The sequence below is a fragment of the Podospora pseudoanserina genome, chromosome 2 (assembly GCF_035222485.1).
Source record: "Podospora pseudoanserina strain CBS 124.78 chromosome 2, whole genome shotgun sequence".
Lineage (NCBI taxonomy): Eukaryota > Fungi > Ascomycota > Sordariomycetes > Sordariales > Podosporaceae > Podospora > Podospora pseudoanserina.
In genome coordinates, this window is record NC_085921.1 from 2,346,322 (window position 1) to 2,369,350 (window position 23,029).

A 23,029-nucleotide genomic window follows, 5' to 3' on the forward strand; every position below is an offset into this window, starting at 1 on the left:
TGACTGTCTTGGTATCCGATAGCTTTACCATAGCCCCTAGTAAAAGATGAACTTCAAATGCCCTGTCTTATTCTTTCTTGATATGTGCCTCAAGTGAAACAAACAAAACAGCACCTTGTTGGAAAATGTGGGGTGCATGGACCCCCACCCAGCCTCGGGAGCTGCCGTGGAACCGTGGCCTTGTCCCTGACTTTGATTTGTAGCGCCGGCCGGCCGGCCACTTCAGTGATCCAGGGCCTGGAATTACGCCACGACGCTAGACAGAAAGCGCAACGTCCGTCTCGGAAAACGTGCCCTTTGCAAAGACGTCGATTTTTTTTCTTTAGATTTTCTTGTCCTTATCTCCAAACGTCTTTCCATATGAACTAAAGTCAACTCCGGAATCGATAAAATCGCCCAAGATGCCGGAACCCGTCGCGGCAGCAGGCGCTGAGCCTGCTCGCCAGGAGGAGCAAGGCGTAGGTTGATATGCTACCCAACGGCTGGCTGTCTTTGACCATGTTCACTAACAATGGCTCCAGCAATCGATGCTCATGAAAATATTCCAAGGTCTTGCGATGTGGATGGCCATGCAGTTTGTTATGAAACAGTTCACAGGAGGCGGCCAAAAGACCACGTCAGTCACCAACGCCGACGGACAGGTAGTCCAAGTCGCAACTGGTGCCATACCACCATACCATGAGCGCCCACGACAGCTGAACGACGGAGCTGTCTACAGCCATATTCCCCAATCCATCGCCCCAATCTGGCCAGACAACAGCGCCGTCGATATCATCGTTACCGTTTCCCCGTCATTCGTTGCTGAGCCTCTCGACAAGCTACCCAAGGACACCATTGTCTTTCAGGAGAAGGGGTTCAGGATTGGAAACTGGAGCGACACAAGAGTTGCCGAGGGAACTATCAATGTGCCAGTTCCTGTTCAGAAAAACGGCACTCTCTGGGGACACTTTTACATTGGATTGCCCGGCGCCCCTCTCGATCCGACTCAGCGTAATTACGATCCTGGTGCTGCTTATCACTTTGTTCACCCTCTGACGCAGTACATCCCCAAGAAGAAGGAGTCCAAGACGAGGAACTTGCTATCCGACAATGCCGAGGTGGAGGAAGTCGTGGTGGAGGATGAACCCGAGCAGGCTGGCCCGATTGTCGCCAACTACTACCACCCCAACGTGTCGCTGTCCTTCATCCCTGGTAGCGGTACGTTTTCGTTTCCTCAGGCTCATCCAGCAATTCGCCAGTATATCCGTCTCGAGGCAACAGGTGCCCGTGACGGAACTGGCCAGAATGGATGGTACTACCCCATCCTCTTCGTCAACACCTTCTGGCAGCTCAAGTCCAAGATGACCATCGTGAACGAGACCGTGACCACTTTGCCCATCCGCATTGACCTCAACAACCTGGCCGACTGGAAGTTCAAGTTGATGGCCCCCATTGAGACGAACAGCAAGGAACAAGCTCGCCAGGCGGCCTGGGGAGGCGGCATGTCAGCCGGTGGTGGCGACGGCAGCGAGATCGAGATGGTCAAGGAGATCTTCATGGACACCAACCCCATCCTCCTCTGCGTCACCATCATCGTCAGCATCGCGCACATGATCCTCGAGACTTTGGCTTTCGGCTCTGATATCGCCCATTACCGCAAGAAGAAGGACAATGTTGGTATTTCCGTCAGATCCATCCTCGCCAACGTCTTCATGCAAACCGTCATTTTCCTCTACTTGATCGACCAATCCCAAAACACCTCCTGGATGATCCTCGGCGGCCAAGGCGTTGGCATCCTGATCGAACTCTGGAAAATCACCACCGTCGTCAACGTCCGCGTCCGCGCCTCCCCCAACTCCCTCATCCCTTACCGCATCTCCTTTGAAGACAAGCACAAGCTCAGCACCACGGAGCAAAAGACTAAAGAGTACGACGAGATCGCCTTCAAGTACATGTATATGGCCGGCGTGCCTCTCCTCCTCGCCTACGCGGTTTATTCCCTGGTGTATGAAACCCACAAGTCGTGGTACAGCTACATCATCGCCACGCTTGTCGGTTCGGTCTACGCCTATGGGTTCTTGATGATGCTGCCGAGCTTGTATATCAACTACAGACTGAAAAGCGTGGCGCACATGCCGGGCAAGGCGATGATGTACAAGTTTTTGAACACATTTATTGATGACTTGTTTGCGTTTACGATCAAGATGCCGTTTCTGCATCGGTTGGCGACCTTGAGGGATGATGTGATTTTCTTTATTTATATTTATCAGAGGTGGGTGTACAAGGTTGATTATACCAGGGTCAACGAGTTTGGTCAGGGGGGTGATGATGAGGAGGAGGAGGAGGAGGAGGAAGGGGCCAAGAAGATTGAGGAGAAGAAGAAGGAAGGTGAGGTTGTGGAGGAGCCGAAGGAGGAGAAGGAGGCGGTTAAAGTGACGGGGGCTGAGAAGAAGGGGAAGGCGACCAAGAGGAAATGAGGTGTTACCATGGGAGTGGGAGGTTGCTGGTGTCTAATTACGTAGATTTTAGCATTACATGAATTTATGTCAAAACATGGGCAAAATAGGGAGAACCGAGGTGATCTCATGACCATTGTAAACCCTTGATATTCACATGTTAGCCCCCAAGCTCTGCTTGCCTAGCCAGTTGCTCGCATGCCTTTGCTCATCTTTATACATATTCAAACATGTCGCTTTCCCAATAACTCCAAATGCTCACGTCCATCCGCCTCATTAATTCCAATACATCTCCCCCTTCCCGCAGTGCTTACCCCCTAGAAAAACCTCCACCAGACAAAAATCAATATAAACAACCCCAACCCGGCAAAAGGCCCATACTGCTTCAGCATCAAATCCCAATTGATCCTCACGGCCGCCTTGCGATACTTTGCGCTATCATCCCTCAACCTACTGCTCAACTCGCCCATCCTCTCCAGGCTGTCCCCCCGATACAGCAAATCCTCGATATTCTTGGTCATGACCTTTGTCACGTCCCTCAGCTCATCATTGAGCTTGTCCAGGTTCTGCGTCGCCCTCGCGTCAGAATAGGTAGCTTTTGTCCGGCTGATGAAGGTGTCAAACTCCATAAAGGCGTAGGGGCGGAGGATGGTGGACATGAGCTGCTGCTGGGGGTAGGTGGTGGAGAACTCGGTGGCGAGGTCGGAGAGGTAGGTGAAGGCGAGCTTGCGGGGGTAGGAGGCGTCGGTGATGGTGAGGTAGACGATGTCGGACTGGAGAAGGTAGTGGATTGTGTAGGCGCCTGACGAGATGCTGGCTTGGGGGTTGGAAGTGCGGGTTAGGCGACGGAGGATGAGCTTGATTTGGGATTTTACTTCGGCTAGGTCGGGGGTCGGAGGGGAGGTGTCTGTTGAGGCGCAGAGCATTACTCCTATTTGGGGGGGGAAGGTTAGTTGATGAAGGGGGGGGGAAGGGAAGGGGGAAAAGGGGAACGGACCGTCTATGCGGGCGATTTGGGTTGAGCGGATCATTTTGATTTGAGGAGGAGGAGGAGGAGGAGGAGGAGGAGGAGGAGGAGGAGGAGGAGGAGGTGGTGGTGGTGGTGGTGGCGGTGGTGGTGGTACTGGTGCGGGTGGTGAAGATGTTTGGCTTGGTATTGCGGCTGCTGCTGATGCTGGTCGCAAAGGTGTCAAAGACCAGCCAGGTTACCTTTGGGCAGGCGCAAGTGTACGTGGCTTTTTTGGTTGGAGAGGTGTCGTCCTTCAGCTTCGGCTCCGGGGCTTGTTGCAGCGGGTCGGTAAAGAGCAATACACTGGGGAGGCACGGGCGGGTATCTGAATTGACTGAAAGAAGAGATGGAGCAAGTGTCATCCCAAGCCTTGTTGCTGACGTGCTACGGTAAGTTGTCAATGATGCAAATGTCTTGCAGAGACAGGGGCAGCTAGCTGTAGGGGAGGAGCTGCCGCATGTGTGCAAGGCTGACCAATCATAAAAAAGAAGTTGCTGTGGTAATCGGCAATCTGCTCCACTTTGAATACTGAACGTACCTGATGCCACAGCCTTGTAATACATCCACGTTCACCTTCCGTTTACTCTGTCAGTGGGAACAACGTGTTTCTCCGCCTTTCGACTTTGTCCGTTGGCTTTCCCTCTTCTCACACAAACACCAGACAACATTGCCAGCCCAGGTCATATTACAGCAGCACATACAGTACCGAGGATCCAAGAGTCTCTTACTCGCTTGTTATGTAACAAACATCGCATCGTTGACCACCCACCATCCTCCAATCCTTTTTTTTTAAAAAAAAAAAATTACTTTTGATCCCAGTCACGACCGGATCCGGCGACCAAAAGCCCCCAGAGAAACCTAAACCATCATTCCAGTATTTATTTGAAGCTATCAGCAACGATGGGTGACTCTAACTCTGGTGCGCTAACGGCCATGTCGAAGAGTCCTGATGTCCAAAGCACCGGGGCCGCGCCCAAGGGTCCTGAAAACACGCCCTATCGAGACTTCGATCGCGAAATCCCGGATTCTCAGGAGGATGACGACGACGGCGGTTACGCTGACTACTCTCGAGCCACAAGAGGCTCCAATAAGCGTAGAAGCTGTGACGAGCCTCTGGTTTCAAGGTCTAAGAAGGCCAAGACTGCTGCTCAGTCCAGGGCGGGGCTTAAGAGAGCCCGTAAATTCCAACACCCGCAAGTTTGGGGAAAGAATTCAGGTCTCTTGCAGCTGCGCAATGGCAATGCCCTTCGCGTACGTATACCTTGACACCACGAATTCCGCGCTGAGGCTGACCCTATTTTGCCAAAGGATTTGTTGTTGGCTCCTGGATCATGGAACCGTTTGGGCGAGGCCGATCGCCAGACCATCTTGGCCAAATTGCCCAACGGATACCAGCTTGACGGGAAACCCGATGTTGCATCTCTGACAAACGACAACAACTTTCGCGACGACTGCTCGCAATACTACAACAGCATCCGGGACGGCCATCTAACTGAGAATTGGCTTACCAAGGCATGGAAAGCCCACTACAAAGATGTGCGCGGCGATTTCAAGAAGCATCTTTTCAATGCGTTCATGGACAACTTCATGGAGGATGCTTCTGAGAAGCCCAAGAGGGCCGACAAGGGAACGGGCAACAGATTGGGAACTGAATCCAGCAAAAAGATGGAAACGGAGACCAGCAAGAAGACGGACACCGAGGCCAGCAAGAAGACGGACGCAGAATTTAGCAACGAGGCCGACACCGAGACCAGCAAGAAGACGGACACCGAGACCAGCAAGAAGCCGGACGCAGAGTCGAACAAGAAAGCAGACACAGAGTCTAGCAAGGATGCCGACACAGATTCCAGCATGATGACGGACACAGATTCCAGCAAGAAGACGGACACCGAGACCAGCAAGCAGCCGGACGCAGAGTCGAACAAGAAAGCAGACACAGATTCCAGCATGAAGACGGACACCGAGACCAGCAAGCAGCCGGAGGCAGAGTCGAACAAGAAAGCAGACACAGAGTCTAGCAAGGAGACCGAGGCTGAGGCCAGCAAGAAGGCTGATGACGAACTGGCGCCGGCTGGTGACAACAAAATACAAGATGCCACTGGCAAAGCTCCTTCGCCCAAGGCCACTGACTAGAATAAGGGGCCGAAGCGAAACCCGCCTCGCGCCGTGAAGCGCACACGAGACGAGATGGATGCGGGGTCAGTTGAGAAGAGGCCGCAGGAACCGAAGGCCAAGGGGAAAGCGGTGGACGAGAATCCCACGTCAGACAAGAGGATTACACGGTCCCAGACTCATTCAGGGCGTGGAAAAAGGAAAGGTGGTTGCGGGGGCTGGTCTTTATATCGCATTTCAGAGACGAGATTTGATGGGAAGACTGCGGAATTTCAAGGTGACCCTGAAGATTCTGAAGCTGCTCGTGATGCAGCAGGAGAGTCTTCCAAGTCGGGGCCTGCTGATATTCAGAAATCTCGTGACAAGGGAAAGGGTAAAGAGCGTGATGAAAATGGCGGAGATTATGGTTGTGGAGGGGGTCATGGCGGGAACAGCGACGGTGACAAGAATGATGATGGCAAGAAGGGCGATGGAGATGGGCCAGGTGACAAGAAGAAGGGCAATGAAGAAGAGGAGGATGTGGAAAAAGAGGATGAGGAAGAGAAGGATGAGGAAAAGAAGGATGACAACGCTCAGGCCAGCGGACAGACCGGTCTTGAAGATACACTGGATGAAGAAGCCCCCAGGCCTGGCTCTTCCGGCTTTCAGCCCGCATCTAGGAGTCGAAAAAGATCCCGACCATTATCTTCATCCTCGGCCGGTGGACAATCACCCAGACTTGGCTTTTCGCCTCGATCTAGAACTCGAGAAGCATCCCCACCATTTTTGACACCTTTGGCCCGTGGACAAACCCCTCGTCCCAGGCCTCAAGGAGGATCCCAACCACCATCTTCTTCTTTGGCTGGAGGGGAAACGCCCAGGCCTCGCCAAACGCGGGACGGTCGAAGAGCCCGCAGACACAACCAAAGAGATTACCAAATGCTCGCCACGTACCGTGGACGCGGATCTTCAGCGGATTTGGGTGACCCTCGATTGGTACAATCCAGATGGGATCCGACGGAGGCAAGTTGGCTGAACTTGAGTAACGGGGCCACGATGCAATGGTCGGTAACACACCAGCCCGCAACATATCAGCCTGGCCCAGTAGAGCAGTCTGTAGAGCAGTCTGACCCAGAAGAGCACGACAGTCTGAATTCTCTGTTCCCTCGCAACCTACTGTTGATACCTGACAGAAGGTCGCCACGTGACGTAATGAGACGGGTATCGGAGTGGGTTATTACGCAGGATTATGCGCCTTCACCCCTTTTGCAGACCATAGCATCATTTTCCGAAACGTCCTCGTCGACTTCACCAAGCCTCAACCTGGCAGCTTCGCCGACATTCAACACACCTGCGATGGGGGGATACTCGGTCTACGATGGTATAACCGGTAACGAACTTCCACCGGACCCTCCCCGACCCCGTCGCGTGACGCCTTCTCCGCTGTCGCCCGCTCCCGCGGTGGCCCCTCGCCCTGACGTTGAGGGTTCTTCGCGCCCTGGAAGTCCTCCGCCTGAGGGTGACTTGGACTCTTCTGACACTAACCGATATCTCCCCGACAGCCCGCTTCCCGACGAACGAGACATGTACCCATTGTTATTTTTTCCTCCCGGTGGCCCAATTTGCGCGATCAATTCCCCCGGGGGAAGAATCTTTCAGGTAGCCTCGCCGGGACCATCACTGGTTGTTGTCCACCGCGAATCGCAGTCCATTTTCGCCGTTCCACCTTCCAATGCCCGCTTTTCGCCCGGGGGTGAACTTCGACCGTTTGGAAGGTCTTATGGATGTGGCACTTTGTTGCCGGTTCTTGTGAGTCCGCTTACTCGTGTTTCGCCCCGGGCTGAGCTGCTGCCGGCCCCGCCGGGTTTTTCGGAGACTGTGTATGAGAATCTGAATGGGATGGCTGGACGAGATGAGGAAGAGGGTGAACTTGGTAGTGCTGAAATGGATTTGGACGGGGATGAGAGTTCAGGTGATGAGGTTATGTCCAGGCTGAGTATCATGGATCCAAGGGATGAGATTGGTAGTGTTGAAGGGGATTTGGATGAGGGTGAGAGCACAGGTGGTGAAGGTTCGTCTGTGCAGTAATGGTGTTGAGCGCTGGAGAGGGGGAAGGATGTTCGAGCAGAGCGAGTTGGGAATTGTGGTTTTTTTTTTTTTTTTTGGTGTTGGGGAGTTGTTTTGCCAAGAGATACCCCTTATTGGGCAGCGATAGGAAGTTTTTTGGGGCGAGAAGTAGAACAATAACGACAATTTGATGATGCGACTGCCGTTTTATTTTTTTTGGTGCAGATAATATGTCTCATGCTACATATATACTCTGATTCGAAGAAACTAAATCATTGTTGAAAAGGGCTGGGTTGTCACCCTTGCCACAAAATAATTAACATGGGAAGGAGGTTAACGCATATTATATTGTGAACCGTGGCTTGTCGATAGGGCTATGGAGATATTTGAAAGGGTTCTACTACTACTGAGGTATGGTTTATAGTATGGTACAGGTCAGCATTGTTTTTGCTGTGGCAAGTATTTTGCGGGGAGGGTGGTGTGGTTGTCTTGTAAGGCGTGGTGACAAGAATGCTCTTGGGCGTATTGAGATGGCTGAAAGGGGGTATAGAAACCACCAAACTAAATCTCATCCTCCTCCTCATCAAAATCGTCCTCCCTCCCCATGTCGTACAATATCCTGCCCCCCTCCCCCCCACCCACCTCGGTCTGGGCGTCAAAGTAGGGGAGAACAACGCCTTCGCGGTCGCGGCGTTGTTTTTCGGTGAGGCCGAGGTTGAAGGTAGCTTGGATTCCTTCCCCCTCCTCTTCCGTTGTTTCTGTGGAAAAAACGGGGTGGTCAGACAGGAGGATCACTCCGCCGATACCCTTTGTTTGTTGTCGGTGTTGAGCGGTTGTTGTTAGGGGTGACGGGAAGAGGACGAACTTCTCTTGGACGACGCGGCCTGATTTGCGGCGGAGTTCCATCGTTATCACCACCCCTTGGGGGGAGGATGGGGAGCGGAGGGAGAGGAGGACGCCTTCGCGGGATGAGTGGAGGCCGAAGACGGGGGCGGGGAGGGATTTATTCTCTGCGGCTTTGGTGGCTAGGACGTGGGAGAGGGGGGTGAGGGTGAGGATCGAGGTGGAGAGGTGGGTTAGGACTGATAGAGGGGTTGGGGTGTAAGGGTTGGATTGGGGGAGAAGGGGGATGTCGGTGTGGTAGACTAATAGACAAGAGGTGGTTAGGGGGGGGATGATGGATTGGAGGAAGGAGGGGAGGTGGGAGGGGATCGAGAGGAGGGGGTGGATTGTGTCGAAGAGTAAGATGTTTTCTACGAGGGGGTTAGTGAGATATGAAGGGGTTTGGGAGGGAAGACATACTTTGGTTTGGGGAGGAGGGGGAGGGTGTGACGTGGGGGATTATTTCGGAGGCGAGTTGTTGAAGAGATTTGTGACGGCCGCGGATGAAGACGTCGGCGAGGGGTGGCTTCTTGAGGGTAGAGAGGGCGATGAAGATTATTTTCGCTTTAGAGATCTGAGCAAGAGGTTAGTGATGAAGGTGGAATAAGGGGGTCAAAGGAGACACACCTTGGCTCGGGTCATGAACTCATTGAGGACTGGGTGAGCTGGCTGCTCGAGGTTGTCAAGAATGAGTGTGAGTGGTGAGGCTTTGTCGCGAAGATTCAGAAGCTTTTGGAGTAGGAGGAGCGAGTGCGAGCGGTGATGGGAGGCTGCTGAGGGCGACATGATGGCTTTTGATATATCAGGCTGCGAGACAGAAAGATTTTCTGTGAACTTGTGAAGGTAGGTGTGTATGACTGACTGACGATGAGAGTTGAAAGTGAGGGTAAGTTAAAGTGGGGGCAGATATCAGAGCTCGCAATGGGTGGTAAACTAGGTCCAACGGTGGGCTACTATGAAAGTCAAAGGAGATCCAAACCCTATATATTCAGCTATTTCAAATCAGGGCAACTCGTTGAGGTATCCATATTCCACATCTGGCTACAGTTCCTACAACCTCCAAAATGCTCTCCGATATCAAGCTCAACCCCGCCAAATTGACAAGATCTCGAGACGCTCGGACCATCTGCCAGTGACGCTAAAAATACAGGGGGGTCTGCCTACTGAACAATCAACGTAGTGCCCGCTCTCACATCGTTTCCCAGCAGCGCGGTCTGGAAATTTCCAAACTGCTTGCCGACGTCACTCCCGTTGAAATCGCATCGCAAATCAACAAACCCACTAAACGAAGATGGCGGACAGAAACCACGGCAGCTCTCGTCGCGGAGGCGATAGAACACACTATGATAACAGAGACAGAGACAGAGACAGAGATCGCCGTCGCGACCAAGACAGGCGCAGAGACCGCGACGACGATAAGAGCAGACATCACCACCACGATCGGTCATCGCGCGATCATTACGGGAGGGATAGGGATAGAGACAGAGACAGAGACAGAGACAGAGACAGAGACAGAGACAAGGACAGAGACAGAGATAGCAGAAGATACCGCTCTGGATCAAGAGACAGAAATGACCGCAGGCGATCACGTTCTCCCCGAGGCGACAACAGGCGAGATGACAGGGGCAAAGGGTATCGTCAACGGGATGAGCCGAGAGGAGACAGGGAGAAGGATCGAGGAAATAACACCCCAGGTAATGCTGAGACTTTAGGCAGCGGTAAGTCACCTTCTGCTTCCCATTCTCGCTGCCACATTGCTAACAAACTCCCAGAGAAACCACCCACCAAAGAACTTCAACCTCCCCAGCGCCGCCCCCCACCAGTCGGCTCCCCCCGTCGCTCAGAAAGCCCCGACAGAGGCTTCGATCGCGAATTCGGTGGCAACAAACCCACGGAAACACTCCCCACCCGCTCCAAACCAACCAGCGCCAACGCATCGACCCCTGTCGCAGCACCTGTTTCTTTCAAGGTTAAGCCACGGGACGATCATGATGGGACATACTCTCGAGGCCGTAGCGAGGAACACGACGAGTACCACCAGTCAAGAGGGAGGTTCGATGCCGACCCTATGGATGAGGACGAGGAAGACGACGTTGTCGTCGAGGACGACGGGCTGGACGACATGGCTGCTATGATGGGCTTTGGCGGGTTTGGCACGACGAAGGGAAAGAAGGTTACTGGAAACAATGTGGGAGCGGTCAAGAAGGAGAAGAAGACGGAGTATCGCCAGTACATGAACCGGGTTGGTGGTTTCAACAGGCCTCTGAGTCCCCCTCGTTAGAGGCGACTGTAGGGCGACTGGGAGGGCACAAGTGGGAAGTACCAATTTACAATCTGTGTCGTTGGAATTGATCCCGTTTGTGAAGAGAGAGCAGCGCTGACAAGACATTTTGACGAGGGTCCCGACACGGTGTAATGCCAGCTTCGCGCGAGCCATTATCCCATATGTACACGTATGGTTGGATTTTCTGTAGAAAATTATCATTATCGCTGTTATCCTGCTGTTGTTGCTGTTGTTGTTGTTGTTGTTGTTGTTGTTGTTTGTTATGATCTTGACCGCTTCTTACCTGACCCCTGCATGATGCCTAAGGGTTAGGGTTATGATACGCTAGTCTCCAATTTTTTTTTTCAGGCATCAAAAACCCCAAATAAGCGGAGCACCTTGATGGCGTTGCTTGCACCACCTCCTCTCACCAGCCACCCACTTGACCTTCTCACCTCACACCCCCCCTCACCCATTTCTCACCTTTTCTCTTCACCATCAATCCACTCTCACCCCGATTTCGCAAACCTCTCCCTCATTTCAAAATGGGCTCCTCCTCCAAGAAAGACCGCGCGGAATCCGTCCTCAGCGCCCCCGCCCCCTCCATCAAGAGCGAGAAGCGGGAGAAGAGATCGTCCAAGAAGTCGTCTTCCTCCAGACTGGAGGATGTAGCCGAGTCGGTTTATGAAGACGAACAACACAAGAAGCGTAAAAAGGAGAAGAAGGAGAAGAAGCGCAAGGCTGCTGCTGCGGAGGCGGAGGGCGAGGATGTAACTGCTACCGAAGAGGTGACTGACAACCTTCTCACCGCGGAGGACGAGAGGCCCAAGAAGAAGAAGAAGAACAAGAGGGATGATGATGATGAGGTGAAGAGGGCCAAGAAGAGGAAGGAGGAGGAGGAGGAGGAGGAGGAGGAGGAGGAGGAGGAGGAGGAGGAGGGGTCGGATGGGGGAGACGATCAAGAGCAAGGAGTCGAGGCGGAAGAGGAGGGAGAGGGAGGAGGAGGAGGAGAAGGAGAGACGGAGGAGGGTGAGGAGAGAGAGGAAGAGGGCCAAGGGTGGGGAGACAGAAGAGGAGGGGGAGGAGAAACCTAAGAAGGAGAAGAAGGAGAAGAGGGAAAGGGAGGAGAAACCCCCCGCCACTACCGAAACCGCCCCTGCAGCCGACAACTGGCGCGTTGATGCCCTCTCTGGCGGAGAATCCCGCCAGTCCAAGTTCATGCGTCTGCTTGGCGGGGGCAAAAGCCCACCACCACCACCACCACCACCACCACCACTCCCGGGTCTGCCCGTCCCCGTCTGGACATCAACCACGTCTCGGCAGAACTCGAACAGCAATTCAGCGCCGGCATCCGCCAGAAATTCGAGACTGGGGGGCAAAAGCGTGGCCTGGGCGCGTGACTAGTGCTGGTTCTTGTGCTCGTATTGTTCTTGGTCTGTTGGCTGCCGGTGCTTGCCTTGTTAGCGTTTGAAGTGCGTGCGAAATGGGAGTGGACTGTGACGACTCACCAGCAGTTGTACTACTGGGTGAGGGTGAGGGATTTGGGCTTGTACTTTTGGGACAACAAGATGATGACGGGGAGGGTGGTGTTGTGGGGGGTGGTTGGGTGGGCCAACTGGGCGAGGTTTGGGCTGGAGATCAACAAGAACAAGAAGAACGAGTACAGGAACCGGAAGGAACAGAGGCATTTCCAGAGGGGGTATGAAGGGCAGAGGGGGTTTTGGGGTGGGAGAAAAGTGGAAGAGGTGGTGGAGGATAAGGAGCATGATTACCGGAAGGCGTTGAGGGAGAGTAGGGTGTATGCGGGCAGGAGGGAGTTTGAGGGAAGGAGGGAACACAAGGTTAGGGATTATGAGAGCCGGAGAGATTATGGGAGTCGGAGGGAGCACAGAGAGAGGAGGGAGTATGATGACCGCAGGGAGTGAAAAGTCCGGGGGATTAGCTGTAGATACAAAGCTGCAAACTTGGGTCCATTTCGGCGCCGGAACACCAGCACGGTATATGATATATGTATACAGAGAAGAACAAGAACTCCAAAACGCAAATCAATGGCTTTTTTCTTTTTGGCCAATATGACAAAACAAAATAAACGCACAAAAAAAAAGACATGGTACAACAAGATGCGCAAACAAAATGGTTTGGCAACCTCCAGCCAGCGCCCGCTACCCTTCCTTGATGGGTGTCCCATCCCATCTCCGCGACCCGGTGTTTTTGGTGTGCATGCCCCCTCTGGCAGCATGGCTTTCAAAAGCTCGGCGGGAATGTATATTTCCTCTCCACCGCTCCTCTCAAATTCCCGGTTCGGTGTACAAATTGACGTTTCGTGGTAGTAATTGGTGGGCTATTTACCGGCCAAAGATACGGCTCAGCGCCTCAAAGACGAGACCGCCAAAGATGATGAAGCCTAGAACGCCTGTTGTTTTTTTTGGTTTTATTGTCAGCAATTGCTGGGATATATGGTGTTGGGGGAGGAGAGAAGACGTACCCAACCACACGGGGCTGATTGGCGACTTGAGCTGCTCCTTGGGGACCTTCTTCTTGATCTGCTCGATGTTCTTGCCCATGCGCGCCTCGTTCTCCTTGGCGAACTTTTGGTTGGCTCGCCTTTGGGTGGGTGTTTGGGCCTGTTTAGCAGGTGGTGTTAGTTACCGCATGTTAATTGATGTGGTTCGTGGTGGTGGTAGAGGGCGTACCATTGTGGGAGATGTGGTGTGTTATTTGCTGTGGTGGTGGTGGTGGTGGTGGTGGTGAAGCTCGAGAACGAGGACAGCTATCCTTCTGTGGTGTAGGTATGGTCGAAGTTGTGGTTCGTGGCGGAATAAACCCAGCAAGGAAACTGAATTGACTTATCGGCGGGTGGGTATCAAGTCGTTAGGGGGGTTCGTAAAAAGGGAAGGAGGTGGGAATGGGGGATGTGAATACGAAAGAGACAGAATGGTTAAAGACTGGCCAGATTGCACACACCCCAGCACATATCTCGTACGGAGACCACCAGTTCAAGGGTCGCGAAGTTCAGGCCATCTGTCGTTGAGCACAGCAGCAAGCAGCCAGCGCGCTATCCACACGCCACGCGGGAGGAGCATGGACCGCCCCTGTGGGACCTCAGCGGGGCTGGCAGGGCAGGGGTGGGGCCAATCAGTGGTGCTGATCTATCAGCAGCAGCGATAACTTCATGTGAAGCGAGTACTTCACATACCTCTTACCATTATATCTCATGAGCAGGCCAACAACAAACAAGATGTCACCCCTCAGAACAACCCTCCCCCGCCTCCCAGTCTTCAGACGCTCAATCCTCACCCTCTCACAACTCAGACAATACTCCTCCTCCTCTCAAAAACCCACCTCCCAGACAGGAGTCTTCTACAAAGCCTGGACCAGACCAGTCGCCAAGACAGCCCTCCTCGCAGTATTTGTATACCAGCTGGCCTACTGGGGTTGGTCAAAGCTAGAGGTGGATGACATCAAGGAGCAAAAAAAAGGTATTGTACACTTCACCCAAAATCCATCAAGAGAAATAACTGACAGCTAACAAGAAGACTAAACAAATCCAACAGCTGAGATCAACAGACTGGAAGCCCAGGTCAAGAAACTGCAGGATGAGAAGAGGAGAGAGGAGAAATGAGGCATGAAATCTGTAGAATATACACAACCAAAACCTTTACTTGTAGCAACATGTTCAGTAATGAAGCCTAAAAAGTTCGGCGATCTACATCTCTCCGTATATGCTCACAATAACCACCTCCGTTTCATTCAAACAACCACCAAACGCCATCCCTCTACAATATCAAAATAACATGGTATCCACGCACCGGTCCTTACAGATGATGTACTAGACAAAAAGGAAAAGCCAAAAAACAATCGCTCGTTTACCTGCCCAAAACCCTCATACATGTTCCCTAATAACGCCATTGCTAAGAAAAATAAATAAATAAGCTAAAAAAAAAAAGAAAAGAAAAAAAAGAAAAAAGAAAAAAACCTCATAACCCATAACCCATCAAACCCCCCAAGCCACCCCCATCCCCACCACCGCAGCCAACACACCCCAACGTACAAGCACCTTACCCTCCCCAGAAGGAATATGCGCACTCCCCTGGAAATTACAAACCAACTCCCCATTCTCCCTCCTCTGCCCATAATTCCCCTCAAACCCCAGCCCCCCAGGCTGGGGACACCCAAACCCCATACTCGCCGGACAGCTCCTCACCAAATCATAACACAAGTCCTCACACGGCAGCAACTCTTTATACGGCCCCGGCCTAATCTCCTCGTCTATCCTCGTGTTCCGACTCGAGTTGAACCGTGTAATGTTCGGCATGCTCCCCAACTCCTCCTTGCTCAGCATCTCCCCGTCCGGGAACGGCTGGGATATCGCCCTGGCTTGCAGATAAGGGGCGCTGTTGCCAAAGTCTTCGCAGCGAGGGATGGTGACGGAGCAGAGCCAGTTCTTGTAGGCATTGGCGCAGTCGTCGCAGGTCCTGACGAGGGAGTACCGCTGTGTGGGCCCAGCTTCGCACTGGATCTGCTGGAGGGTGAGGTTAAAGTTGACGTAGAGCTTGGCCGCGTGGTCGTCGTAGAATCTGGCGAGCTGGGTCGAGTTGCCAAACGACGGGTTGGAAGGGACGGAGTAAGCTACCTCGTTGCAGAATTCGAGGTCGGTGATGAGGGCGCAGTTGCCGTGATCTATCATAATCTCTCATGTTAGCCTCACCACTTCAACAAAAAGACCAAACAAACAAACCCACCCGACTTGGTCGTGAAATCAACCGGCTTGAACACCTCCACCCCCCCGCCTCCCCCCTGGTCCTCCCCCCCTTCCTGCCTCCTCCCCAAACCCAAACCCACCCCCCTCCTCTCCCTCGCCAAAAAAGCCGTATAGTTCGTATCGGCCCACAACCCATTAAAGAAAAACTGTTGCTTCGGCAACCCCCCCATCCCCCGTCTCGTCATACTACTCCTCACCTTCCCCTCCTCCCTCCCCCCCCTCACCCCCGCAATCATCGCATTCAGCTTCAGCCCACACCACGAACGCTTCAACCCATCCAACCCCCTATCCGTCTTATTATGCGCAAAAAGCACATACGGATACGGCTCCATGCTCATAATCTTCTCCTGCACCTCCGGATCCCTCTCCGTCGTCAAGTTGTGCGTGATCAGCAGGGCCCCCTGGGAGTCACTATCCACCCAGATGAGATCCGCGTCATCCTGATCGTTATACGCAAAGTAATACCCCTCCCCCGAGACCGCAATCTCAAAATTGTATTTCCCCTCAAAAACATCCGACACGTTCGGCGCGTGAACCGCAATGTAAACATCCTCGGTGGCCGTGAAGTTGAAATTGACAGCCCCCTCCACAAGCGGCAACATATGCTGAGTCGACATGTCTGCCAACGGTCCGGGAGCCTGATACTCGGCCGACTTTGACACAAAAAGCGTCAACTGCGGCGGTTCCATCTCTTTCGTCTTGTCCGGTTCGATAGCAGTCGGTTGTTTGCAAGTGTTGACCGAGATGTAGACCGTCCTGCTGGAGGCCTGCCTCTCTCCCAACAGCCCCTCCTCTTCTTGTTCACCTTCACCCTCACCTCTCAACTCCAACTCCCCCCCCCCTTCCCGCCCAGCAAGAACCGCCAAAGGAAACCAAAACCTCGTCGTGCTCCCCTCCTCCAAGTCCATAGGCGTAGGGTCCGTGTTCTCCAGCTTCAACAGCCCGTCCGCTGCCCGTCCAATGATGCTCCTGTCGAACCCTATGAAATCCGGCTCATACATCGGCCCGCCCGCCGGGAGGTTGGGCGTAAAATCGAGGTCGTCATCGAATACAATCGGTAAAAGCCGCGGCGGCCGGTCGAGCTCGGCAACGGCAAAGTGCGGTGAAAAGAGGCTCAAATACAACAAAACCAACAAGCAAGAAGCAGCAACCGAAGCCGCCAACCGTGACTGCAACGGGCTCAGGTGCATCGCGCAGCAAAAGTATCCCCTCGATGATTGGCAAAAGTTCATTGTTTGTTTGGGCTGTTGTTGTGAAAATATTCCCCGTCTCCGGCGTGGTGGTTGATCTTCGAATGCAGACCCCTGTAGGTAGGTGACCGAGGGAGGCCGCCCGGTTTATCGTAACATGCTACTGCTCTGCAAAAGAGATCGTATAGATTCGAAAATGCGCAGCGTGTTTGTGAGGAAGAAGAAATCGCTCGTACTTCGTCAATCGTCGGGTCGTTCGTCGTGGAAAAAAAGATTTGGATGTGTCTGTGGTGGTGTAAGTGCAGATAGACAATCTGGAGCATCAGCAGCCGCATCCAGAGGGTTAATTGATGGTTGCCGCCTCGGCAGCCCGGGCCCTTGCAGTGGCGCCAAGGAACGGGCTGCCAAGAACCCGATGGGAATTGGGACAGGGGGCGATCCCACAGAATTACGTATCCTTTCACATGAAACACTGAACCAAAAAGGTCCATGCTCACCATGTCGATCTATCCAAAGGATGATGCCATACACGATACACTCCGATAAATTCCCCCTCTTTTTTTTTTTTTTTTTTTTAAAAAAAAAAGGAAGAAAAAAAGGTGGCCGTAGTGTAACCCCTCTCTCTTCTCATCACTCCTCCCTGCTACATCCCCCCTCCTATTCAGCGTACATACACAGTAGAATCCAAACAGCGCGCACGAATCTATTCCGGAAAAATTGACCAATCCCGAAAGGAAAATCCCACATAAAGGTTGAATCCGTGAGCACCAGTGTACCTAACCCCTCCCTTGAACCCTAGAAGATACCCTCCCATCCCAAGCCACCATGCATGTGTCTACCATGTCGTCTGGAGTTTCCAACCTTGCCGCCGATCCGCGTGGCCTGCGTCGTAAATCATGTCCAACGTCAAGAAGGAAACGGGCATCTGAATGCTTTTTGTTGTTTCACTTATCTCCTCGAAGCTAGCTAGACCCCCACGCAAAGCCAAGTAGATATCTGCTTTGCACTTTCACAGGAGAGGTCCAGCAACCGATAAGACCCATTTACTCGGTGTGGAGATCGGCCTTCGCGCGGAGGCCGCTGGCGGTGGAGCCAGAGGTCTGGAAGTGGCGGGAGAGGGTAGGGGCGAGGAAGGAGCGGAAGATGATCTCGGCACCCCTGATGTTTTGGTTAGTTTTGGGTAGATGCGGAAGCAAGGGGAGGCAGCAGCTTACTTGAAGGAAGGGAGAGAGAGCCAGAGAAGGAAGATGAACTTGAAGGTATAATAGAAAGGAACCCAGTAGACGACGCTGATGAAGCTCTCCAGGACGCTGGAATTGGTTAGTATCAATCTGTTTTTCGGAGCCCGACTTCTTGGGCATCAAACGAAAGGCCTTACGTGAAGAAAGAGAAGACAACCCAGTACTGCACAAGATGTCAGTCATTGATACCAAAACTTTCAGCACACCATAGACACTTACGGTCAACCATTGGGTATCATCGTGCTTGTCAGCAGAGAACAAGGCACCGAGGGAGTAGTAGCCGGGGATGACAAAGCCGGCGATGTTGGTCAGGAGCTGACCGCCGAGGTTGAGGAGGATGAGGAAGAAGTAGAGGGCGACGGAGCCAAGGACGGCGTAGGCCTTGGGGACACCGGTTTGCTTCTCGAGGTTGATGAGAACGGGGTACTTGGAGAGCTGCGAGACGGTGGTGTGAGTACAAGCACGAGGCGCAAGGCAACAACAATGTGAGGGGATTCGGATTCGGGCAAAGACGGAAACGCACCTCCTTGTCGAGCTGGCCAACGTAGACCTGGGCCTTATCCTGGGGGGAAGACATTGTTGCGAGTTGGTATAATGCGATCGTTGAAGATGCTGCTAGCCGGTGTGGATTGTCAGAAGATATTCGGAAGAAGGACGCTCGAGGTTTTAAGGGGCCAAGACTCGCAGGTCTGAGGTTGGGCACTGCCCGAGTGGGGAGTGCTTCAGGAGAGTAAGAACAGGAGAGGGCCCGGCAATTTCGGCGGGGAAGCTCTGGCTGAGCCACGAGCTCGTCGCACGCCTAAAAATACCTTTTGGATCTTGACAAGGCCGGGGAGGGTAGGGAGGAAGAATGAGGGGCTTACCTGGTACTTTTGTTGCGAAAAAAAGTTGAGTGAGGTGCTAGTGATGGGCTATGTTGCAAGAGCAAAAGTGTGTTTTTCTGTAACTGTGTGTCGGGAGGTTGGGAGCTCAGGAGGTGAGAGGAGCCGATTTGTTATCAGAATGGAGCCGAACGACGGTGGGAGGGTGGATGCAAGGTGAGCAATGACGACTGATACGTGTGCACTTGGCAGCTCTCTTCTCTTGTTTTCAAACTCGAGTCCGAAGGAGGGGTAGTCACGTGCTCTCTTTCATAGAAGTTAAAGTCGTATGCGCTATTTCCACCCCTGCAGACATCTAATTCTCTGGTTTCGTGGTGTAGTTGGTTATCACGTCAGTCTAACACACTGAAGGTCTCCAGTTCGAGCCTGGACGAAATCAATCTGATATCTTTTTTGGCATTTTTGGTTCAGTCATTTCCAGTTCAGATCTTATCTTGTTATCTTGCTCAGACATTTGGATCTGACCTTTCCCATGACCACGCTGTGATGCGCGTCTGCACACACGGCCCGTTGACACAGACAGCAGGTGACAGTGATTGACTGATGTATGGAAAGAGACAATATGTGCCTAATCGAGGTTATTATCAGCTCAACGCGAACCGTGTCTACCAAGTCTAAAATTCCAGGCATTGGTCTTCTGAAGTATACAGCTGCATACTTGCTCGCTTCTTGATGTGCACAGCTACCCGATAGGTATTGAGAAACACTGTTCAGGCCACCGATGAAAGATATCCCACATCAGAAGAGATACACTACGAGACGGTATACAACTCATGATATCAGCAGCATGGCTGTCTGCCACTGTTTTCATCTCAAAGACGTTGTTGTTTCTGTCGAGGTCGTGAAGCGAGCCAATGGCACAGCGTCAGCCAGCAATGTGGGGGGTGGATGGTGGGTGGTGGTACGTGCGGGGAGGATGACCACAAGGAGGCTGGAGCGCATTGCCCCGAGCAGCGCCTGTGTTTGTTGATTTCTTTCTCTCCTCATCCCGTGGAAAATGCGCAGGACTTGCTGAGCACCAACGCCGCTTACCGCGCTGCACGTTCCGCTCCACCTGCACCTGCACCGCGCCGAACAGACAACCTCCATATCGAATAGATCGAGTATCGCGTATCCAGGTCGCCTTTGCGTCCATCATATCTCCATTGTCGCAACCAGGCAGGGTGTCCATCTTGGTGTTTTGAGCTAGCTAGCCGACAGACCAAAGCAAAGCAAAGCATTGCCTGTCGACGAAAGCGGTGGCAATGGACTCGACCCACGGTAAGGGACCCATTTATTATTAGTATTTGTTTATTCTGTTTTGTTCAATCGTCAAAGTCAAAATTCGTTCTGTTCTGGGACTCGCAAATTAAATCCCTTCTCCTTTCTATATCCAGATCCTCTGTCGCTTGCCAAGGCGAGAAAGCGGCCACGGTCGCGAGGCTCAACAGCATCCATGCATAGTCACACAACACAGCCCAATATCGAGCATTCTTTTGCCGACAGTCAAGATGTCTACGGTTCCTCGCAGTGGATGCCGGCCAGCGACCACCAGCACACCCACGGCCTGCCACAGCTGACCCCCGAGGACCTGCTGCTGGCGTCACAGCTCCAGACCGGCCGTGACTACGCCAACGAGCCACCACTCAACGCCTCGATGCAGAGCGTCGCCTTCCACCACAGCCATAGCATGAGCCGCCAGTCTATCTCGGCCGACTCCTTTGCCGGCAACACCAGCTTCGACGACAGCCAGATGTTGGACCGTGACGGGAACGACGACGGGGACTCGTTCAGCGGCTTGCAGCCACCTGCCAAACCAGGGTCGAGGTCGAGCGCAAACAACGAGATGGAGATGAGGCAGCTGTTCAATGCCAGCAAGCACCGCACCTTGCAGGACGTCGCCCTGGAGCTGCATGGAAACGAGAGGGGCCCAAACTCGGAGCGGACAAGACAGGTGTTCGCGATGCTTTGGTATGCACGCACTGGGCTTTAGCATTGATGATACTCGACGACTGACAGCGGTAGGATCAACTCGGTGTGCTCCAAGGGGAAGGGCTCGGTACCAAGGGGGCGCGTGTATGCCAACTACGCGTCGCGTTGTGCCACGGAGAGGATCACGGTCTTGAACCCTGCCAGCTTTGGGAAGCTGGTCAGAGTTCTCTTTCCTGGGCTGAAGACAAGGCGATTGGGGGTGCGCGGAGAGTCAAAGTATCACTATGTTGGCTTTAGCCTCAAAGAAGAGCTTCCCGAGCCAGAGGCTAGTAACACACAACAAACGGTACCTCTAGGTGACAATATGTCTTTCACGCAAAACTTCAAGTCAGTTCCCCCCCTTTCACTTTCACAAGGCGGCCGTCCACCTAACCAAATCCACAGCACGCTGCCCAACAACGACGTGTCGACGAGATCAGAACGAACAGCGTTTCCCACGCCAGATCTCGGGAGTCAACCAGGACTCAAGGCTCCTCGGTCTCGCGAGTTCCAGCACAGTCTCTACAACCAACCGCAGGTGTCCAGCTTCGACCAACTGCAACGGACGATGGACAAGACGGCGAAACGGCTCAAATTCTCCACCGACACAGGCGAGGCCTTTAAACAATCAGATCCGCTCATACTTCCTAGGATCGAACCATTTTTACCAAGCGGCACCGATGCGGACGCCGCCAAGTCTCTCACGGCCCTGTATCGATCACACTGCACATCTCTTGTAGAATGTATCCGTTACTGCAAGGAAAAGACGTTTTTCCATCTTTTTACTTCGTTTCAGGGCACCCTCACCATGCCCGTCCAGAAGCTCTTTTCACACCCGGCCATCGCGCCATGGATCGAGGAATGCGACTTTATCTTGTACCAGCGCATGATGCGGATAGTCTCAGGCCTCACGCTGCAAGTGGTCCCCAAGCCCGTCCTCGACACGCTGAGGAGCATATCCGAGAGGCTTGTTCGTCACATTAGAGAGTCGTTCCACGGCCAACCGGCCCATGTATTACGAGCTAAGGAGGCGCCCGCCGCCCTCTTTGCCGGCCTTCTTGACCGGGCCTTGCGAGTCAACCTCACGGCCCACGCGGCGGCAAACATGCTGTCGAACCCGGCAAACCGAGACCTGATGTACGCGGAGTTCATCTCGATGATTAACGTTCGCAAGATTTCCGAGAGCATACCGTCGCGGGGCATGGACGACGTGGTGAATGTGTTGCTGACGGAGATGAGGCACCTGCTGGATCCGGTGAATGTCCCCTGGGATATTGAGTGTCTGACTGTTCACGGGGATGTGCCTCCGCAATCGAGGCAGTCGCAGGAAGCTGTTCAGGATGACACGAGCGCTTCTAATGTGTTGGATCGGTGGGTTAATTTTCTGAGGTCTTTGCCGGCGAGGTTTCCGTATGCGTCGGCGACGGATGTTGTTTGGTGTGCGCAGCGGTTGGGGACGGCGCTGATGAGGGATTTGACGATTGGGCAGGGGAAGAGCTTTGGGAGCTGGTGGGTGACGAAATGCTGGCTGGATGAGATGGTGGAGTTTATGGCTGAGCAAGGGGGGTTTATGCAGCAGAGGGGTTCGGGGGTTGGGGGTTGGTTTGGTTGGGGATGGGCGTGGGGGCTGAGTGTGGCTAAACGGGGACAACAGCAGAATATTGGAGGAGGAGGGTCGAGGTATAGCAGTGGGAGTGATGATTTTTCATCATTTGGGGAGGAATGGTGGGGGGGAGCATGATGGGTTGTTGGGTGGGGGCAGCCGGATAGGGCTGTTTTTCCTAGTGGTCCCGGGACAGGAGGAGGGGGCCAGGGGGAGGGCAGCAGAATCCGGATGATAGTGGGATTGGGATTAGGACGCCGGATGAGGACTTGCCGGGGAGAAGTTTGGGAGTCCGGTTGGGGGGAGGGGGATTTATTTGGGGACGGGGGTTGGATTTGTAGCATGGGGGGGCTGGGGGGCTAGCAGTACGATAAAGGGAGTTTGCGGGGGTTTGTTTTTGTACCAGTGATTGTGCTGGTTATGTGTGTTATGAACTATGATATGGGGTTTAGCGTATGGATCTGGGGGTTAATGTGTCAATTTTTCTTTTTTTCTTTGTTTTTTTCTTGAGATGGTGTGGTGGTGTTTTACTTGTTGGAGTGGTACTTGCTTGTTGTTTAATGTTTCTGGTGGTTACGTGGGCTTGGGAGGGTTGGTTGGTTTTGCATAGGGAGGGAGGGGTAAGAGGGTTTACCTGTCGTTGCTGCTGGGAATC

The 23,029-nt window shown here is 53.3% G+C and overlaps 12 protein-coding genes and 1 non-coding gene across 13 annotated transcripts; 8 read left to right on the forward strand and 5 right to left on the reverse strand.

Moving 5' to 3' along the window:
- The first annotated feature begins 184 nt into the window (after positions 1–184).
- QC764_205660 (uncharacterized protein) lies at positions 185–2,539 on the forward strand. Its single transcript, XM_062944266.1, has 2 exons — positions 185–458; positions 522–2,539. Exons 1-2 carry the CDS (start codon positions 402–404, stop codon positions 2,454–2,456), a joined length of 1,992 nt encoding a protein of 663 aa, XP_062803079.1. The 5' UTR covers positions 185–401; the 3' UTR covers positions 2,457–2,539.
- Positions 2,540–2,752: 213 nt separating this feature from the next.
- On the reverse strand, positions 2,753–3,361 carry SEC22 (SNAP receptor; the record flags this gene model as incomplete). Its single annotated transcript, XM_062944267.1, has 1 exon — positions 2,753–3,361. One exon carries the CDS (start codon positions 3,359–3,361, stop codon positions 2,753–2,755), a length of 609 nt encoding a protein of 202 aa, XP_062803080.1.
- Positions 3,362–4,344: 983 nt separating this feature from the next.
- QC764_205675 (uncharacterized protein) lies at positions 4,345–5,577 on the forward strand (the record flags this gene model as incomplete). The annotated part of the gene is made up of 2 exons (XM_062944268.1): positions 4,345–4,695; positions 4,753–5,577. The coding sequence occupies 2 exons, from the start codon at positions 4,345–4,347 to the stop codon at positions 5,575–5,577; spliced, it is 1,176 nt and encodes a 391-aa protein (XP_062803081.1).
- A 54-nt stretch (positions 5,578–5,631) lies between these two features.
- On the forward strand, positions 5,632–7,623 carry QC764_205680 (uncharacterized protein; the record flags this gene model as incomplete). The annotated part of the gene is given in 2 exon segments (XM_062944269.1): positions 5,632–6,087; positions 6,103–7,623. 2 exon segments carry the CDS (start codon positions 5,632–5,634, stop codon positions 7,621–7,623), a joined length of 1,977 nt encoding a protein of 658 aa, XP_062803082.1.
- A 175-nt stretch (positions 7,624–7,798) lies between these two features.
- Positions 7,799–9,520, reverse strand: QC764_205690 (uncharacterized protein). Its single transcript, XM_062944270.1, has 3 exons — positions 9,112–9,520; positions 8,905–9,058; positions 7,799–8,855 (listed from the first exon to the last, which is right to left on the reverse strand). Exons 1-3 carry the CDS (start codon positions 9,268–9,270, stop codon positions 8,164–8,166), a joined length of 1,005 nt encoding a protein of 334 aa, XP_062803083.1. The 5' UTR covers positions 9,271–9,520; the 3' UTR covers positions 7,799–8,163.
- Positions 9,521–9,775: 255 nt separating this feature from the next.
- On the forward strand, positions 9,776–10,765 carry QC764_205700 (uncharacterized protein; the record flags this gene model as incomplete). The annotated part of the gene is given in 3 exon segments (XM_062944271.1): positions 9,776–9,951; positions 9,970–10,202; positions 10,257–10,765. 3 exon segments carry the CDS (start codon positions 9,776–9,778, stop codon positions 10,763–10,765), a joined length of 918 nt encoding a protein of 305 aa, XP_062803084.1.
- Positions 10,766–11,292: 527 nt separating this feature from the next.
- QC764_205705 (uncharacterized protein) lies at positions 11,293–12,247 on the forward strand (the record flags this gene model as incomplete). The annotated part of the gene is given in 5 exon segments (XM_062944272.1): positions 11,293–11,637; positions 11,653–11,776; positions 11,869–11,991; positions 12,006–12,130; positions 12,212–12,247. 5 exon segments carry the CDS (start codon positions 11,293–11,295, stop codon positions 12,245–12,247), a joined length of 753 nt encoding a protein of 250 aa, XP_062803085.1.
- Positions 12,248–13,092: 845 nt separating this feature from the next.
- Positions 13,093–13,443, reverse strand: QC764_205710 (uncharacterized protein; the record flags this gene model as incomplete). The annotated part of the gene is made up of 3 exons (XM_062944273.1): positions 13,093–13,160; positions 13,233–13,371; positions 13,441–13,443. 3 exons carry the CDS (start codon positions 13,441–13,443, stop codon positions 13,093–13,095), a joined length of 210 nt encoding a protein of 69 aa, XP_062803086.1.
- A 498-nt stretch (positions 13,444–13,941) lies between these two features.
- QC764_205713 (uncharacterized protein) lies at positions 13,942–14,451 on the forward strand. Its single transcript, XM_062944274.1, has 2 exons — positions 13,942–14,226; positions 14,302–14,451. Exons 1-2 carry the CDS (start codon positions 13,962–13,964, stop codon positions 14,367–14,369), a joined length of 333 nt encoding a protein of 110 aa, XP_062803087.1. The 5' UTR covers positions 13,942–13,961; the 3' UTR covers positions 14,370–14,451.
- A 290-nt stretch (positions 14,452–14,741) lies between these two features.
- On the reverse strand, positions 14,742–16,741 carry QC764_205720 (uncharacterized protein; the record flags this gene model as incomplete). Its single annotated transcript, XM_062944275.1, has 2 exons — positions 14,742–15,427; positions 15,490–16,741. 2 exons carry the CDS (start codon positions 16,739–16,741, stop codon positions 14,742–14,744), a joined length of 1,938 nt encoding a protein of 645 aa, XP_062803088.1.
- Positions 16,742–17,540: 799 nt separating this feature from the next.
- On the reverse strand, positions 17,541–18,987 carry YOP1 (ER membrane protein DP1/Yop1). Its single transcript, XM_062944276.1, has 5 exons — positions 18,464–18,987; positions 18,160–18,375; positions 18,078–18,103; positions 17,914–18,009; positions 17,541–17,857 (listed from the first exon to the last, which is right to left on the reverse strand). Exons 1-5 carry the CDS (start codon positions 18,515–18,517, stop codon positions 17,743–17,745), a joined length of 507 nt encoding a protein of 168 aa, XP_062803089.1. The 5' UTR covers positions 18,518–18,987; the 3' UTR covers positions 17,541–17,742.
- Positions 18,988–19,126: 139 nt separating this feature from the next.
- QC764_0036620 lies at positions 19,127–19,200 on the forward strand. The gene has a single exon. It is a non-coding gene; the product is annotated as a tRNA-Val (tRNA).
- A 27-nt stretch (positions 19,201–19,227) lies between these two features.
- QC764_205740 (uncharacterized protein) lies at positions 19,228–22,715 on the forward strand (the record flags this gene model as incomplete). Its single annotated transcript, XM_062944277.1, has 5 exons — positions 19,228–20,081; positions 20,198–20,771; positions 20,826–21,119; positions 21,177–22,496; positions 22,571–22,715. Exons 1-5 carry the CDS (start codon positions 20,066–20,068, stop codon positions 22,713–22,715), a joined length of 2,349 nt encoding a protein of 782 aa, XP_062803090.1. The 5' UTR covers positions 19,228–20,065.
- Between the last annotated feature and the right edge of the window lie 314 nt (positions 22,716–23,029).

Bases quoted from the DNA above. Each gene is read 5' to 3' on its own strand.
- YOP1 (XM_062944276.1), bottom strand. From the start codon at position 18,517: ATGTCTTCCCCCCAGGATAAGGCCCAGGTCTACGTTGGCCAGCTCGAC. The intron at 18,376-18,463 runs GTGCGTTTCCGT...ACCGTCTCGCAG, and splicing joins TTGGCCAGCTCGACAAGGAG to CTCTCCAAGTACCCCGTTCT. The intron at 18,104-18,159 runs GTAAGTGTCTAT...CATCTTGTGCAG, and splicing joins ATGATACCCAATGGTTGACC to TACTGGGTTGTCTTCTCTTT.
- QC764_205690 (XM_062944270.1), bottom strand. From the start codon at position 9,270: ATGTCGCCCTCAGCAGCCTCCCATCACCGCTCGCACTCGCTCCTCCTA. The intron at 9,059-9,111 runs GTGTGTCTCCTT...CCTCTTGCTCAG, and splicing joins AGTTCATGACCCGAGCCAAG to ATCTCTAAAGCGAAAATAAT. The intron at 8,856-8,904 runs GTATGTCTTCCC...ACCCCCTCGTAG, and splicing joins CCCCTCCTCCCCAAACCAAA to AAAACATCTTACTCTTCGAC.
- QC764_205713 (XM_062944274.1), top strand. From the start codon at position 13,962: ATGAGCAGGCCAACAACAAACAAGATGTCACCCCTCAGAACAACCCTC. The intron at 14,227-14,301 runs GTATTGTACACT...CAAATCCAACAG, and splicing joins CATCAAGGAGCAAAAAAAAG to CTGAGATCAACAGACTGGAA.
- QC764_205660 (XM_062944266.1), top strand. From the start codon at position 402: ATGCCGGAACCCGTCGCGGCAGCAGGCGCTGAGCCTGCTCGCCAGGAG. The intron at 459-521 runs GTAGGTTGATAT...CAATGGCTCCAG, and splicing joins CTCGCCAGGAGGAGCAAGGC to CAATCGATGCTCATGAAAAT.